Here is a 17,420-nt window from a genome sequence, read left to right on the forward strand (position 1 = left end):
GGGGGAGGGGGTTTTTTTGAATTGAAACCGGACTGGGCCAATTTTGCATGGCCCAATTGCTTTAACACTCGCCCCTTCCCTCTCCAAACCAGCCCAATTACCACAAGCCCAATCCGGCCAAAACTAAACGACCCCGTTTTTCCTCCCCTTAATACTGGCGTTCATTTAATATTCATCCAACGGATGGGAACTAAGCTCCCCCTCCCCTTATAACTGTCCAAATTGGACCCCCAAGACACTAGAACCCCCTTTTATTCCCCCCCCCCCCCCATCTCTCATCTGTTACTCCTCTCTTGCCCTAAGCCTAAAGCCGCCGCCGGAAATCGCCCTATGGCGGCGGCACCACACCAAATGACCCCATTTTATCACCATGCAATCACCATCTTCCCCTCTTTCTATATCTCTTAACCACTTCCTTCAAGAAAACCCAGAAATCCCCAAATTTTAGATCCGAAAAGTTGAAACCCTAGGTCTTTTCTTTTTTCTGATTTCCTTTCAATCTCGGCTCGTTTGAACCCAAGACCTACATCAATCGATTTTTCTTGATGAGAGAAATTTAGTCTCAATTCATATTATGACCATCAGAATCTGTCCGAGCTTTCTGCAAGACCAGTTCATCTTTGTGGGTGTTCGCTTATTAGGTAATCTCCTATTTTCATTTCCCGTTTCTTCTCTGTATTTGGTTGTTTAGAGTCCGATTAGGTTTAATTTTTTCTGCAAATTCGTCAATGTCAAGTTCAAAGTCGAATTGTCAATTTTGTTTGATGTATGGTCACATGATTAAGATATTCATATTTCGTTCTTGTCTTTTTAAATTCAAGTTTGATTTAGTTATATTCTTATACTGATTTGTTTGTTTCCATGAGTGTCATTGATTATATTTCAGCATGATTAATTAGGGCATGTCATGTTTTCTTCTAGCATAGTTTAGGCCAATTATTTGTTAATTGGATTTGCTTAAGGGTTAAAAGGATTTGGGCTGCTAAAGCTGAAGTTTTGGGCCACGGGCAGCCCCATAGCTTTATGAGAGCAAGAATTTTTTTTTGACCTGTAATTAACAAGAACCTAAGGGGGGTTTAGGGAAGATGAAATTCTGGAAAATCTTGAATGATTACTTAAGAAGCTTCTAAAAAATGGCTAAAGTGTAATAACACAATTGAACTAGGTCAAACTTGGGGCAAAAAGGGGTGATTTCATAAGCAAAAGGGCTGGAAAATAAGAAGAAGCTTCTGAAAAGCGGACAACTGTCCAAACTTGTTAAGATAAGGTGCTGAAAAAAAGGAAAATATCTGAGAATAAGAGGATAGCTGTCCAATTCAGTTGAAAAGATGCCATTTTTCCTAAAATATAGGAGCTGACAGATTCTTTTCTAGACTCTCTCTCATTCTCTCTTATAGCATACACATAGCCTATATAATAGTATTCATTCTGCATTTTGAAAGAATAGACACACACGAAAAGAAAACGCTCTGAAATTTAGAATTCTCCCTTCAGTTTTGTGCTGATTTTACACTGATTTTCTGGAAAATTCACTCTCTTTCACTCTCATTTTAGAAAAGAAAATTTTTGGAACTTGAACTTTGATTTTCAGAAAACAAAACAAAAAACTAAAAGAGTTTCATTAGTTTGTTTCATTCTTGGATATCTGGGGCTTCAATTTTCTAGGTTTGAAGTTTGAGTTTGGCTTCAATTTATGTTGCTCGCTGTTTATTCTATCAAGTTATAGTTGGTTTTTCTATTGTTTTATGGGGTTGCTGGGCTTCGTTCTTCAAGTTTCTGTGCCTTATTTGGCTATTTCAGTTTATTCCAAGTCTAGGTACACATCTTAAACTTGTACGACTATGGATTTTTGCATAATCAGAATTCTATGTTTCCTTCTATGAAGTCCATGTGTATGGCTGTGTATATTTGACTTGTCGTGTTTGAGTACGTTTTAAAGTGTTAGAAAAATGTTTAAGTGTTAACAACAAAGTAGCTTGAATTATAATCCACTGAAGAGTACTTCTTAAGTTGGATGTCTGAAACTATATCTGTTTGAGCGGTAATAATGCTATCATCATAGATTGTCTTTCAGGTCGTTGTTTAGCTATAAATTCGTATAAATCATGGGCCGGTGGGCTGTTGCCTTCAGAACACTAAGCCCAATAACAAGTTAGTTGAAGTTGTATATAGTAGAGGAGTTCACGTGGACTCAAGTATGAGTTGTGGGCTGGCCCAAAATATTGTGGCCCACTTCAAGAGCCTTTAATAACCTATAAACTCCGGAAAGCTAGCATAAAGAATCTGATTGTGCTAATTGGACTCAAACGATTCCTTGTGAGCATAAGTTAAATTTTTCTCTTAATTAATCAAAGCTCATAGGCGGCAATGAGAACTGATAGTCACTATCACCCTAAAAAAGGGCTCCCAGTTGTTAATAGTTAGTCGTTCCTTAGACTAAAAATCCGACCCTCATAAGTAACCACAACTTTTGGAAATTAGTTAGACGTTGAACAACTTATTACTATTTGTAGAATGCTTTAGGCACGTTCTAATCTATTATCGTGATTGTGTACATGTTCGCGTGACATAATTATGATTTTCCACAAATAAATCAAAGTATGCGTTTGCACGACTTTGGCCAAACAATCTTAAGATTAATAAAGCGTGATTAATTGTGTACACGTACGTGTGACATGATTTTAACACCTCAAATAAAGCGGATTTACACACATGTAATCCGTTTGAAAGATTAAATTCATAAAATGCCATAATTAAAAGCTGTAAAAGGTAAACGTACATAGGTTCTAAAATGAATAATTAAACAATTTAACTAAGCCAAGTATGATTAAAGCGATCGTACTAAAACTACGGAACCCAGAAATGCCTAACACATTCTTCCGGATTAACAGAATTCCTTACCCGATCTTCTGTGTTCGCAGAATTTAAAACAGAGTTAAATTTCCTCGATTTGGGCTTTAAAATAAACTGGTGACTTGGAAAACCATAAATTATTCCAAGTGGCGACTCTGAATTAAATAAATAATCTCATTTCGAATGTCACTTTAATTAGAAAAACTCCCTATTCCCTCGGAAAAAAGGAGGTGCGACAGCTATCATCTTATATCTTGCTATACACAAAAGACTATACTCTAGGGACAGGTTGATCAAGTGAGGTATGAGTTCCAACCCAGAATGCCTACAATGCGAAGATGAAGAAGAGAGCCACCAACACTTGTTTTTCAAATGTTCATTCTCAGCAAGCATATGGGAGAAACTATTAATATTGCAGAGTATTACAAGAGATGTCCAGGGATGGGATGGGATGGGGAGCTTGAATGGACCATTATGCATGCAAACGGAAGAGACTCAAGAGGTAAAGTCTACAGACTGGTAACCGCTGCTACCATCTACTACTTCTGGCAGGATAGGAACTGCAGAATTTTCCAATGGAAGAAGAGGAAAGTTGAAGATCATACAAGACTAATTGTCTAGGAAGTGCATTACAGGAGTAGCTTAACGCCAAAATTAGCTAGTTTCATGCAAAAACTTAATGTATATCCATAGATGCATGCCTCGATAGAGGAGATGACAGTAGTTATAGAAGTCGCAGTTGGTCCAGAACTAAGGTTGGGGCCATCTGTCCAATAAAAGGTCTGATTATACTTGTACATGTTTCCCTCGGTAAATAATATACTTTACTTACCAAAAAAGTGCGAGTTTATATTCAATTAAACTTTAACATTTGGTCTCTCCTTATTATTATACTTACCCAATTTAATTTTACACTATATGTACATTGTATATATCTTTTATCAGTTAACAATAGAAAAGTATATTTATATTAAGAAAGTTCAAAAAATTTGTGAAAATATACGATCAAGAACAAGAATTTAATACCGATTCAATAGTCATCACTTAATCACAAAACAATTAATAAATTGTTAGAAATAATTTATAATATGTTAAAAATGATTAGAGGCCAAATTTCTTGGTTTTAAATTTGGGGGTTGATATTGACTAAGTGTAGGGAACAAAAATAAAAAAATTATCCCGATTCAAATAGTTCAGGAGCAAATTTGGCCCTTTTCCATCCGAGAGCAACCATCAGTATAGAGAGGGTATTTTTGAGTTACTTGGCTAACGACGAAAGTGTCTTTAAGCTACGTGAAGGTACTATTTTTGTTCCAATAAAATAGAGGATAAAGTTGTTCCATTTTAAATAGTTCAGGAACAAAGTTGACCCTTCTCCCTATATAGAATAAAGTTAACCCTTCTCCCTATATAGTCATAATTATATAGGAATAAGTTTTCCTATTTCTAGTCCAAATAGGATTAGCACTATTATAAATAAGAGTGCTACTAGTTATTTTTATTGTGGTGGAGATTTGTGAGAACTGTAGAGAGCTTTTAAAGATTTAAATATAATATTTTTCTTTCAAATTGGTATCAGAGCTTTTACGATTTTGGGAGAGAATCAAGTAGCTTTCGCTGCCAGCGGTGCTAGCCAATGTGTGCTGACTGTCTGGCCATTGAGTATATTGGCAAGCGTTATGCATGGAAAAGAATTATGCCGAAAATGATTGAAGACAATATTATACTATATAAAATATGTGCTAGGCCATATGACACAAGAGAGAAATTCTTCTCTAGAAAATTGGTGAGTAGCGGTTAATACATAATAATTTTAGAGCTGGTGACAGGTGCATCAGTAATTGGATGTTGGCGACAAAGTGCATCAACGGGAGTTGAAGACGGGTGCTTCAATAAAATTGGATGTTGATGACAAAGTGCATCAACAAGAGTTGAAGACAGGTGCTTCAACAAAATTAGTTGTTGGTGGCAAAGTACATTAACGAGGGTTGGAGACATGTGCTTCAACAAAACTAAAACATTGGAGAGAAGTGCTCCAATACAACAAAAGTCGTATACAACTTTGAATTATCGGAGAATGCTGGAAAACTAATTCACCCGTAATTCAAAGTTATAGTAGAAATCCTTAATTGTTTAGGATTTAGTTTATTTAATTCATGTCTAACTAAGATTTGAAGTCAGAATTAATATAAGAATAAGTTTTTCTATTTCTAGTTAAAATATGTCTCATACTATTATAAATAGGAATATTGGTAGCTTATTTTATGAATGGAGATTTGTGTGAAGACCTGCGGAGGAAATAAGAATTGTAGAGAGATCTTCAGGAAGATTTATAATAAAATACTTTTCCTTCATTTGGACTTATATATAAGTATGCTAAGCAGCTACAGGTGAGCGTTCATGCAATTCGGATTAGATATAAAAAATTTCGATTTGGATTTTCGATTTTCGGATTGAAGAAATGACAATCCAAATCCAATCCAAATAAAATTGGATTGGAACGGATTTTTAAAATTCGGGTTCGAATTAATCGATTTGAATATCTTGGATTTCGATTTTGAGCTTATAAGTTGAGATGTTTCTTCTTCTCACGATAATAAACATCCAAATGAAGTATTTATGTTAAATTGCCTAAAAGGTTCCTCATTTTAATCCAATCATCCAAATAAAGTATTCAAGTAATGAAATCATGATCAGAAAATGTAACAAAGACATTAGTAAGGCCGATAAAAAGTAGCAATTATAAAATCATATCCAAATAGAAAGTATTCTGATAGCAACTTAATTGAATATATGAGATTATGTCTAATAGTTAGGGCATTGGATTTGTTACTATTGGCATATGAATAATGGATTAATATAAAATATTAAAATTTCGGATTTTTGGATATCCAAAAATTTGAAGTACCAAATCCAATATTCAATCCGAAATCCAAAATTTTTAAAAATTAAATCCAAAATTCAATCCGTAATCCGAAAATCCAAACCAAAAATCTAAAAAAAAATTCGTATTTCGGTTTGAATTTCGGTTTTGCCCAAACTATGTCCATTCCTATAAGTAGCTACTTACCTTTTATATAATTGTCCCCAAAAGAATATCACTTTCTAAATCTTACAAATAAGTTAACATAAATTACTTTTTTTGTTTTTACCTTTAATGATAAAACTTTATACCCATATAAATACTGTATGACATGTTTAATACCATAATTTTAAAAAAAATTATAATCACATAAATATTGTGACATATCTAATTTGGAAAGGAAATAGCAGTTCTAACTTGTAAGATGAGTCACATGTAGAGTGGGATATTAACAATTTTTAAATCACAAAATTCGGACCAAAAAAAAGTTGACACGTTTTTACTAAACAGACAGACTTGTCAGAAAACCCAATTAAAGCCTCCTACCTTTTCACATTCCTTGTTTCATTATTCACTTCACTTGATCCATAGCTTACAGCTGATTTGCTAGAAAATACTGAGAAAGTTTTAAATCTTAAACAATTTGGGAAAGAGGAAAAAAAAGAAGATGAGGGGTTTCACACATCTAAGCTTAGCTCTTCGTAACCATTCTTCTTACTCTAAACTTCTGCTTCTCTCTTCTGTCAGGTAATTTTGCTTCATTTCATTTCAACTTTTTTAATGAATTTTTACTATGTTTGCTGATTTATCAAAAATGTTGTTCTTCTATATTTTTTATTTCCATTTTTTCTTCAAAATATTTATCCTCCTAGTATAGCCGCTCCTAAAAATAATAGCTGAAAAGTATATATACTTTGTGTATTAATGTATGCATATCTTATACATTTTTTTTGTATATTTGGCTAGCTGATATAATTATTTTTGCCTGACCGGCCAAATGTGTAAGTTGCCCGTTTTTCTGCTTGCCTTGAAGCTTGTTATACAAGTTAGAAGGCCCTCTACTCTTAGATCCAAAGAAGCTAATGAGCGGAAAAAGACAGTTCTTTTCACGTTAAGTATCAAACCAATTAGGCAAATTACAGTTTCTTTTTTTTTAGAAAGGAGAGATTTTGAAATCTCAATGTGAATTTGGATGATTATATAGAAGAATTATTCAGTCGGTAGACATTACTTGTTTAGCTGTGTATAACTAGTCTCTCGGTATGCACGTTGCACAAGTATCCCCGTTATAAATGGAGTATAGAATTTTAAAAAATCACATAAATAGTAGTACTACGTATTGAGTTATAAAATCAAAGTGAAAGAGAAAATTATAAATTCCTGAAAAATGATGAATGTTGATCCTATTTAGCTAGCTCAATAAAGGAAGAAATCGCCTGCACCACAGGCGTTCTCAGGTGCCTTATTATTATTCGATATATGAGTACTATATTTTCTGTAGAAGCCTAGATAGAGTAGCACCATAGCGATGTAGTGCTCGGAATCATGAAATTCAACGGATTTTTGAAGGTAATTTACAGTAATGTCGAAAAGATTACTTACTCTGAACATGCAATCAAGCTCGACTGAAAGATCGATAGTCAGAGAATCCACTTCCTTGTGATTTTTTGTGTTGATTATAACTACCGAAGTTATCTGATTGTCTTCTTTCTTTTGAGATTAATTAGCATAATATACTTGATATACATCAACTGAATTTTTAAGGTTATAGTGGTAATCTCTTCATCTCCTTCAAAATTAGATTATTTGAACTTGACCTGCAATTGTTAAATGTCCTTTCATAAGTATTACTAGAATCTCACTTTGAGTTAAAGAGTATTATAATGCTTGGTAATTGGATTTTTTTATCTAATAGTATCTATTAGAATGTGTATTTATATTTTATTACATTAATGTTATATAAAGAGTGTTTGATTGAAGGGTAAAAAAGTGGTTTAACTTTACATGGGCATTTTGGTCTATCAAAGTTTTACTTTAGGTCTTTTCACTTTTACAATAGTAGATACATGTTCATTCCCCTAACCTAGCGATTTATCCAATTTGACCAATAAAGAAAGTTAAACAAATGATTACATTACAGCCAATTAGGTCTATGTATAAACCAATAGTTGAATGTGTCAAGGTGACCATTTGTTACTAAGAGTGCAAAAGCTGGTCAAAATAAAGTGAAGTTGTATATGATAGTGTAAACTCTTGGAGATCATTCTTTTTAATTTTTTGGTGTATAGCTCAAACAAATCGGCTGCTTCTATGAAGGAAAATTGTGTCCTATGGATTTAAAAGTGGTAGTAGATTTTTTAATGAGCCATGCTTCATAAATGACAACAAACAATGGGTGATTTGCACAAATAGGAAACTTCGAGTGTCACTCTTGATTTTTTGACTATGCTTACCCCATGGGCAGAACTTCAAGTTTAACGAGTGTTGCCCTTAACTTGCCCCATGGGCAACACTTTTGACTTTTGACCTTAAAGGTTTGCTCATAGGGCAAGCGGGGGTCAAAAATCAAGACCACCCATTTTTAAGGTCATTGGGTGCAATTTTGTGCAAAACAATTTCATTTAAGAAGATGTGAACTGATTTGGCTTTGAAAACTTATGTCTCTTCACTACAAGGTTGTTATGGGTTTCTTACTTCATTCTTTGCGTTTCTTATAGTTCTAGATATATGCCACTTAAGTTGTATGAGGTGAGTTATGTTTATAGAATTCGAACAGTTCTAACCTACTAAACTATAATGACTCACTTGTGGCATTGAAGTTTAATGAATGAGTGTTATGATTCCTTCTGAGACTGATTTTCTCTCCCATATTTTGATAGAGGATTTTGCCACTTAATATTTTTCTACTGGTTGTTACAGTACTGGAGGTCTATTGGTATATGCTGAATCGCACATAGAGGGCGGAAAACAAGTTGTCGAAGAGAATCAATCAGTGTCAGAGAAGAAGAGAGTAGTGGTGCTTGGAACAGGATGGGCTGGTACTAGCTTCCTAAAAGATCTTGATATTTCTTCCTATGATGTTCAAGTGGTTTCACCGCGAAACTATTTTGCATTTACACCACTTTTACCTAGTGTTACATGTGGGACAGTTGAGGCACGTAGCATCGTTGAGCCAGTTCGGAACATAATAAAGAAGGTAAGACAAGCTTCTATAAGGAACTTGTTTTGTATCTGTATCTCCAGTTTTGTTTTCATGTCCTTAGTAATTTTATGTTGTACTGACAAGATTTTGCATGACTGGTTGACTGCATAGCTTTGTCCACTGTTTCTTAGAAAGATTCATTTGCCCCTATATTCGCTTGGTTTTTGATCATTTCGTTTCCGATTGTTCTAACCTTGTTTGAAGGAAGGGGAGCCTTGGAGCAACAGTAAAGTTGTCTCCATGTGACATACAGGTCATGTATTCGAGCCGTAGAAGCAGTCACTAATGCTTGCATTAGGGTAAGCTGTCTACATCACTCCCCTTGAGGTGTGGCCCTTCCCTGGACCCTACATGAATGCGGGATGCTTTGTGCACCGGGTTGCCATAATTTGGTCTGAAGAATTTAACATCTAGTATATGCTAAGTTTCTTCAAGATCTTGCTTTTCTAAAAATAATATATATTATAGTTCTCCTTCGAAAATTTTCTTCCTATTCCTGTTTAATTTTTGTTATTTGGTGTGGCAGAGAAGTGGAGAAATTCAATTTTGCGAAGCAGAATGTCTAAAGATTGATCCAGAAAACAACAAAGTATTTTGCCGCTCTGGTATCAATGATAATTTGGTGGGACATAATGATTTCTCCCTACAATATGACTATTTGGTTATAGCTGTAGGAGCTCAAGTAAATACTTTTAACACTCCGGGTGTCATGGAACATTGCCACTTTCTGAAGGTAGGATTCTCTTCCATATTTTCTGTGAGGTGCTAAATTTTCCTTGTCTGGAAATGAATGAATCATGTCTCATACAGGAAGTGGAAGATGCTCAAAGGATACGGAGGACTGTAATAGATTGTTTTGAGAAAGCTGTCATTCCTGGCCAAACTGAAGAAGAGCGAAGGACCAACCTCCATTTTGTTATAGTTGGCGGGGGTCCAACCGGAGTGGAATTTGCTGCTGAGCTACACGACTTTGTTCATGAGGACCTAGTGAAAATATACCCATCAGTTAAGGATTTTGTGAAGATAACACTTGTCCAATCTGGAGATCATATCCTGAATACGTAAGATGCACCATTTCTAGATTTACTTCTTCACTGCTTTTAATGTATGCCACGGCCTTTCTGTTGTCAATGTGATGTTGAAAGATTTTAGAGTAAGGAAGATACAGAGGTGTGAAGAGAGCCCAATCCCTTATGTGGGGTTGGATGTAGAAATGGGGTGGATGAAGTACAAAGGACAGACCTAGGCTTGATTCTAATTGGGGTGACCATATCTTTAAACATATACTATGTATTAGCGGACGCACACATGTGGCATTTCATTCTTGGAGTTGCTAAACACGAAAACGTTGTTGTTCCAGAAGGTTGTCATGTTAAATGGTTTGGATGATGGGATCTATTTTTAGATCATAATTTTGCTACTCAATTAAGAGAATTTTTAAGAATGAGATTGACTCTAACAACTCCGAAATTATAATTTTGTTTCTTCGCAGATTTGATGAAAGAATAAGCTCGTTTGCTGAACAGAAATTTCAGAGAGATGGAATTGAGGTTTTGACAGGTTGCCGCGTCATTAGTGTCTCTGATCATTCTATCAACACAAAAGTAAAATCTACAGGAGAACATGTTGAAGTACCCTACGGGATGGTTGTTTGGTCAACTGGAGTTGGTACCCGCCCATTTGTTAAGGATTTTATGGAGCAAATTGGCCAGGTATTTTGCACCCTGTTCCCTTTGACTAACTCTTTCAGGGGGTTTTCTTCACTAAACGCATACTTAAAACTTAACGCTTTTTGCATGCCATATTCGGAGATTAGAATTTTCTGACTGGCAAGCTCTGCAAGTTCAATCAATTATGGCCATGTAATTTTTTCATTCCTCTTGCAGGGGAAAAGACGTGTTCTAGCAGCTGATGAATGGTTGCGAGTAAAGGGCTGCAGCAACGTGTACACACTTGGTGATTGCGCCACTGTAGATCAACGTCAAGTAATGGTAAAGAAACCTTTGTTCAAATAACTGTACTGAAACATTTAATCAATTCCTGATCTATTGTATAATCAATTCTTTATCTATAGTATATTTTTCCAGATGTTGACAGTTACATATGCTTTAGGGTCCACATGGATAATAATGCGCGTTGGTTGTGCCATGTATTTCCAGATGCTCAAGTGTTCCAAAAATGATTTTATGAGCTGGAGTGTTTCATTTTATAAAGTTTTCAAAAAGTTGGATTTTTTGACATTCGTTCTAGAAAATGCAGTCGTAAATTTCAAGTTACTGAACTAGTCCCAACAACCTTAGAGAAGTATATCGTGATACAGCCAACAAGAGCCAATAGTAAGAATTATTTCCTTAGTTTTTAGTGCCCATTCCTTATAAACGTCAGATTGAGCCAGTAGTTTCTGGTCTCAGAGTTAATTAATTTAAACTTCTTGATGATGGTTAGAGTATTTGATATCTTAACAGTATTATTATGATGAAAGGAAAAGAAACAACAGAAAATGAAATATATGCTGCATGAGGATGATTATATCCCTTACTTTCTTCATAGTTACTTTTGTAAGAAACTAATCATTTCTTGCCTTTATACCTTCCCTCCTTAAAGTTTCAAATGTGACATTACGTGGTTTAGGAAGATATTTCAGTCATTTTTAAAGCTGCGGATAAGGATGATTCTGGAACTTTAACCATTGAGGAATTCCGAGATGTTTTGGAAGACATAATTATCCGTTATCCTCAAGTGGAGTTGTATCTGAAGAGCAAACATTTGTTAGAGGCGACCGACTTACTCAGGGATTCAGAGGGAAATGAAAGAGAGGAAGTAGATATTGAAGGTTTTAAGTTAGCCCTTTCTCATGTTGATTCACAGATGAAGAGTCTACCTGCCACTGCTCAGGTACTTTTTCCGTAGTTTGGCTTTCATCCCCCTCTCTCGTTTCGCTTCATGTTTTGCTTTAGCTTCATTTCTTTTGTTTTCACATGCTAGGTTGCTGCTCAACAAGGTACATATCTTGCTAGATGCTTTAATCGCTGGGAGCAATGCAAAAGTAACCCTGAAGGCCCTCGTCGTTTCAAAGGTTCTGGCCGTCATGAATTTCTACCCTTCAGGTATAGCTTAACCTTTTTGGACATTTCTTTTCCTTACTTTGCTTGTTGCGTGTAAGCATACTGGGAAAACTAACTGCTGTTTTCTTGTTCCACTTCTATACACAGATACATCCTCATTTACCATAAATTTCTTTATGGTTTCAACTGAGGCGTCAATCCTATCTCTAGGTGATCCTTGGCTTAACAATGTGTTCCATTTCAGGTACCGCCATTTAGGGCAATTTGCTCCTTTAGGTGGGGAGCAAGCAGCAGCAGAACTTCCTGGAGACTGGGTTTCTATGGGTCATAGCACACAATGGTTATGGTACTCTATTTATGCGAGGTGAGAATTTGATAGATTTCTTGAATATGACTTGCTGCTTCTGATACTACATTGGTTATATATTTTCTTGCTTCTGCATTTTATTTGCATTTCAGCAAGCAAGTTAGCTGGCGCACAAGGTATTTAGTGGTCAGTGATTGGGTAAGAAGATTCATTTTCGGGAGAGATTCAAGCCGAATTTGATGAGTTCAAAGCCGGACATGAAGTTGTGGTTTTCAAAGAATGTATGTATCACTCGCCACTGAATCCATTTCCTGTCAGTTCCTGGAGAAATATATATACTATGAATGTTTCAAATTCATTGTGTGCTTGTGTTTCTAACTAGCAATTAATTGAGTTTTGAGTTTCCAATATGTTTTTAAAGCAGAAGCATTACATGCTATTGAATATCTTCTTTTTATGGCAACGGTAAAGTTGTAACCATGTGACCTATAGATCACGAGTTTGAGTCGTGGAAGCAGCCACTAATGCTTGCATTAGTTAGGCTATCTACATCATACTCCTGAGATGCCGCCCTTCCCCGGACCATGTGTAAATGCGGGGTGCTTTGTGCAGCCCTCTCTGTTCCCCTTCAAAGAAAATAGATTACTTATTCCGAGTGCAACTTTAAGCTCGATTTTACAGCTATCGTTATGGGTGCTACTTGTAAAATTATCTGAGAATGATCTATATTCATTTTCAGGCCAAAGCCTAAAGGTGCCCGGGCCACCGCCCCCTAACGTGATTTCGCCTATCTGATGGAAAAAACTTACCTGCACTTGATATTTATACCAAATTAATGAACAAATGACATGCGTCTTTTACATGGTTAATTTATGTATATTTTCACTTCTATATGCTAGTAAACCATGATTAACTGATTTAGTGTAGTGTCAATACCAGTATTATATTACTAGCCTTTCGTTTTTGTTTATTTATGGATGAAATGAGAAATGCATGCTTCCCTTGAGGTAAACTTGTCCAATTTTTCTTCTGTCCTTTCTAGTAGGTTCTGATAGATAAATTCTTCTTTTAGTTAGGGGCTAGGACTGAATTTATAGTCATTGAGTCTGATGAATATCTTTTTGTTAAGGGAGGTTGATTTTCTTGAGGTCAATATATAATTCATTGTCACGAGTAATTCAGATTTGTTAAAAAGTCTATATAGAAAATTTTAGCGCTTCTTATCATTGAGGACTTCATTTTTAGAGCTCAAAACTTCTAATTAAGGATGAAGATACCTTCATGATCATTTTTACGTGTTTGGCTCGTGAAAAAGTTATAAGCCCGAATGTCACGGATATGTTGAAGACATAATTAAATAAAGGTAATACACTTCAATATGATGAACAAATTATTTTAACTCAAATTTTATGACTCTTCGATTTTTTTTTAATTATTTTTATTTACAGTATCCATAGCTGCATCTAGCAATTCCAAGTCACCAAATTACATGAGCTAAATGTTGAAAATAGCAAGTATTTGAAAATGCGATTAAGTTGTGAAAGTGAAGGTATTGGTGTAGTGAATGTGATTGCTCTTTTGTTAACTAGCTGCTTTTAAAAGTACAAAAACGGAAATCAGGTAGGCCTTTGGACATAAAAATTGTGATTTTTTTAAAAAAAAGTAGTATTTGGAGTTAACTTTAAAAAGGTATTCGGAATTTGAAATTATGTTTGAACATGCATTTCACTTTAAAAAATATTGCAGTTTTATGAGTGGAGAAAAAATATTGCCGAAAATTTTGAAAAAGTGATCAAAACCACTTTTCCAAAAACTTACAAAATTTGATGGACAAACATATTTTTGAAGAAAAAAAATCTAAAAACATAATTTTTTATTATTATTATTGACAAACGGGTCCTAGGTACTAGTAATATCTGACTTCAATTTGGACGATTTTGACTTGATTTGAGTGAGTTTTGTGGTTTTACAAATCAAAGAGCAAAACCTCGTATACTTTTACCATATCCAATATAATATCTCGTATATCACCAGAAACTCTTATATGTTTTCCAGATACTATTTCGAGAAACCACAACAATTGCTAAAGCAACTACTGAATACGTACCTTTTTTACGTGATACTTTAATTTTACTTTTCTTTTTTTTTTTTTTAGTTTGTTTAAAAAAGAATGATATTTTCTAAATTTAGTAATAATTTAATTGTTATAAAATCTTGAATAATGGTGGATGTCCATAACCACCAAAGAAGTAATGATCACTACTCTTCTTCATTATCTCCATAACGTGGCTTATGATCTTCCTCCATGATCTTTCTCTCAAACGTTTAATGACATATTCAATTACATATTTATGTAGTGACCATTCCACTTAATAGTGGCCATTTCACTCAATAATGGTCATTCCACTCACTATTTTACGATAGTAATTCTTTACTTTTCATGCCTAAATAAAGGCTTTGTAATAGAAATAAAATATAACACAATTGAAGAAGAAATAAGAATCTCTATATCTCTTAGCTTATTTTTTCTCCTTCTATATATATATATATATATATATATATATATATATATATATATATATATATATATATATATATATATATATATAGTTACTTTGAGCTATATTTCATAACAATTTTATAGCAACACAAATAGCTATGACCTATTTTAGACCATATAACTTTAAAAGTCTCTCTTTCTTTTTTAAACTTCAAGCTCAATTAAATATTATTACATAAATTGAGACGAAGGGAGTATGAGATAATAAAATAATTATGTTCAGGTAAGAGGGGAAACTGCAGAATAGGGGTGTTCATAAAAATCCGAAAAATCAAACCAAACCGAAAATCAAACCAAACCGACCAAAAAACCCGATACTTTTTGGTTTGGTTTGGTTTTAATAAAAAAAAAAACCGAACCAAGCCGAATACAGGAGTAACTATTTAAAATTTGTTATTACACCTATATATATGTATACTTTTATACAAAGTTTCAAAAATTTTATAGTAAATGTTAATCGTTTGCGCTTTTAGTACAGTCCTTTACCTTTACATTCTAGTTTGATTGGTAGTTTTCTTTTGTTAAGTGTAAGAATCTATTTCATGCTAAAAATAATATATTTTTAATTGAGTCCTTAAATTATTCATCACTATTTGATTCAATTATCTTCAATATATCTTGGTAAATAATTGGTTTCTCAAAGGGCAATTAATTTGATAGTGTTACGTTGAAAATGTGGTTGCCGAAATATGTGTTTGGTAGTGTATGTCTTAATATATAAGAAAAAACCGACAAAAAACCGAAAAACCGACATAAACCGAATGGAGAAAGAACTGACTTAATTGGTTTGGTTTGGTTCTAATATTTGAAAAACCGACTTACTTGGTTTGGTTTCTTTTTAGGGAAAAACCGATTCAGACTGAAACTCGAGAAATAGGACTTTAACTACTTGAGGAAAACTATGATACAGAAACTCACACTAAATAAAGCTAGCTACATTTACAACAACAACAACCCAGTAAAATCACATTAGAGCTAGCTACAATATTTACACAAAATTTAATTAGTTTGGACCCCAACAGCTCAAATACATTACAGTTCTCAGCGACTCCTCTGCTAAATTTCGCCTGTTATTAGCACTGGCCACATTCCCTTCGTTAGATCCTTCTGCAAAATCTCCTTTTCCCTCTTTATGTAACAAATCACTAGTGCTAGTTGAACATTCACGTCTCTGGAATCTAGCTCTGAATTCTGTAATTGCTTCTTGTGCTAATGTTTGCTCTTGGACTTTGCTCATCTTTCTTATAATTAAGAACTGAAGCTGGTTTCTAATTCTGCTGTGGGCAGTTGTTATGAGAGGATATGGATATACAAATATAGTTGTTGTATAAAGGAGTCAATATAATGAAGCATTTTATATGCAACTGCAGCAGATATTTGATGATACAAATGTACAAAATGAAAAGCAGTTATACATGTGCATTACAAATTCCTGACTGTGTTGAGATTATCGTTTTCAAAAGGTTATATGGAGAAGTATTAAATAAATAAATAAGTTCTGGTATGACTTGCTGGAATAGTGGCGGATGTTTTTCTCTATCGTCTGATTGAACTATTTGGAAAAAAGACAGTCTGATGTACAAAACATTTTGTATTCATGCAAAATTCAGGAAAAAGTCGCACCTCATGGGGAGTAATATACACAGTCTACCCTAATGTAAGTATTTAATTTCTATGCACAGATAGTGTGTGAGTTTTTCACTATCAGTGTATTTTTATCTCTTACCACAATTATGTACTTTACTTTTGTGTTTAAGTTCTATAAAAAATATACTACTTAATCAGATCACTTAATATATAATTACTTATAAATCTCTTGATAAACATTAATTGATAATCTGTTAAAATAATAACTTACCTATTATTACTGGTTAAAATATCTGATATAGAGGGTGTTCGGCTAAGCTTATAAGCTGGTCAAACTAGCTTATAAGCACTTTTTGGCTTATCTACGCGTTTGGTAAAGTTAAAAGTGCTTATAAGCCAAGTGCTTATAAGTCAAAAATAAGTCAAAAGCCATAAGCTGGTCACCCCCAGCTTATGAATTTTTAGCTTATAAGCACTTTAAGTTTAACCAAGATTTTTACTATATTATCCTTAAAATATTCCTTTTTAGAACAAAACTCCTGCATCGATACTCACTGCCTCAAGTATTCAACCTAAACCCCCCTCCCCCCTCCCCTCTTCAAGTCTGCAATTCTCATTGACTATTTAAGATAAGCAAATTCTCTATTCCTTTGCATATTTATATCTATGTGATTGTGTATTAATCTTTGAACTGTATGTAACAAAAGAAGACATATCAAATTTTTGGTGTATTGCTTTCTAAGTGTTGTGGTGATGAAGACAATATTTGTTTCTCTTCAAATATTTTGTCCTATTTAGTTTACTTTTTACTGAGAAACTTTTGTCAATTTATTAATTTTTATACCTTATGATTTTATGCTTATCATAAAATAAATTATATTTATCATAAAAATTATCTTATCTAAGCACACTTGTATTTAAATAAAATGACAAATAGAATATTTTGTATTTGAATCGATCTGGAATCTAAAATTTTGAAGAAA

At 34.0% G+C, this 17,420-nt stretch overlaps 1 protein-coding gene across 2 annotated transcripts; it reads left to right on the forward strand.

Moving 5' to 3' along the window:
• Window positions 1–6,238: 6,238 nt before the first annotated feature.
• On the forward strand, window positions 6,239–13,262 carry LOC109244615 (external alternative NAD(P)H-ubiquinone oxidoreductase B1, mitochondrial). Of its 2 annotated transcripts, XM_019411736.1 has the most exons (11): window positions 6,239–6,463; window positions 8,636–8,912; window positions 9,445–9,651; window positions 9,729–9,979; window positions 10,411–10,630; window positions 10,805–10,909; window positions 11,550–11,813; window positions 11,904–12,025; window positions 12,228–12,347; window positions 12,443–12,571; window positions 13,030–13,262. In XM_019411736.1, the coding sequence occupies exons 1-10, from the start codon at window positions 6,384–6,386 to the stop codon at window positions 12,528–12,530; spliced, it is 1,734 nt and encodes a 577-aa protein (XP_019267281.1). In that variant the 5' UTR covers window positions 6,239–6,383; the 3' UTR covers window positions 12,531–12,571; window positions 13,030–13,262. The 2 variants fall into 2 exon arrangements, with proteins under 2 accessions (XP_019267281.1, XP_019267280.1); XM_019411735.1 differs by lacking the exon at window positions 13,030–13,262 and having other exon boundaries at window positions 12,443–12,736.
• Window positions 13,263–17,420: the final 4,158 nt, after the last annotated feature.

This window comes from Nicotiana attenuata, unplaced genomic scaffold (genome assembly GCF_001879085.1).
Source record: "Nicotiana attenuata strain UT unplaced genomic scaffold, NIATTr2, whole genome shotgun sequence".
Lineage (NCBI taxonomy): Eukaryota > Viridiplantae > Streptophyta > Magnoliopsida > Solanales > Solanaceae > Nicotiana > Nicotiana attenuata.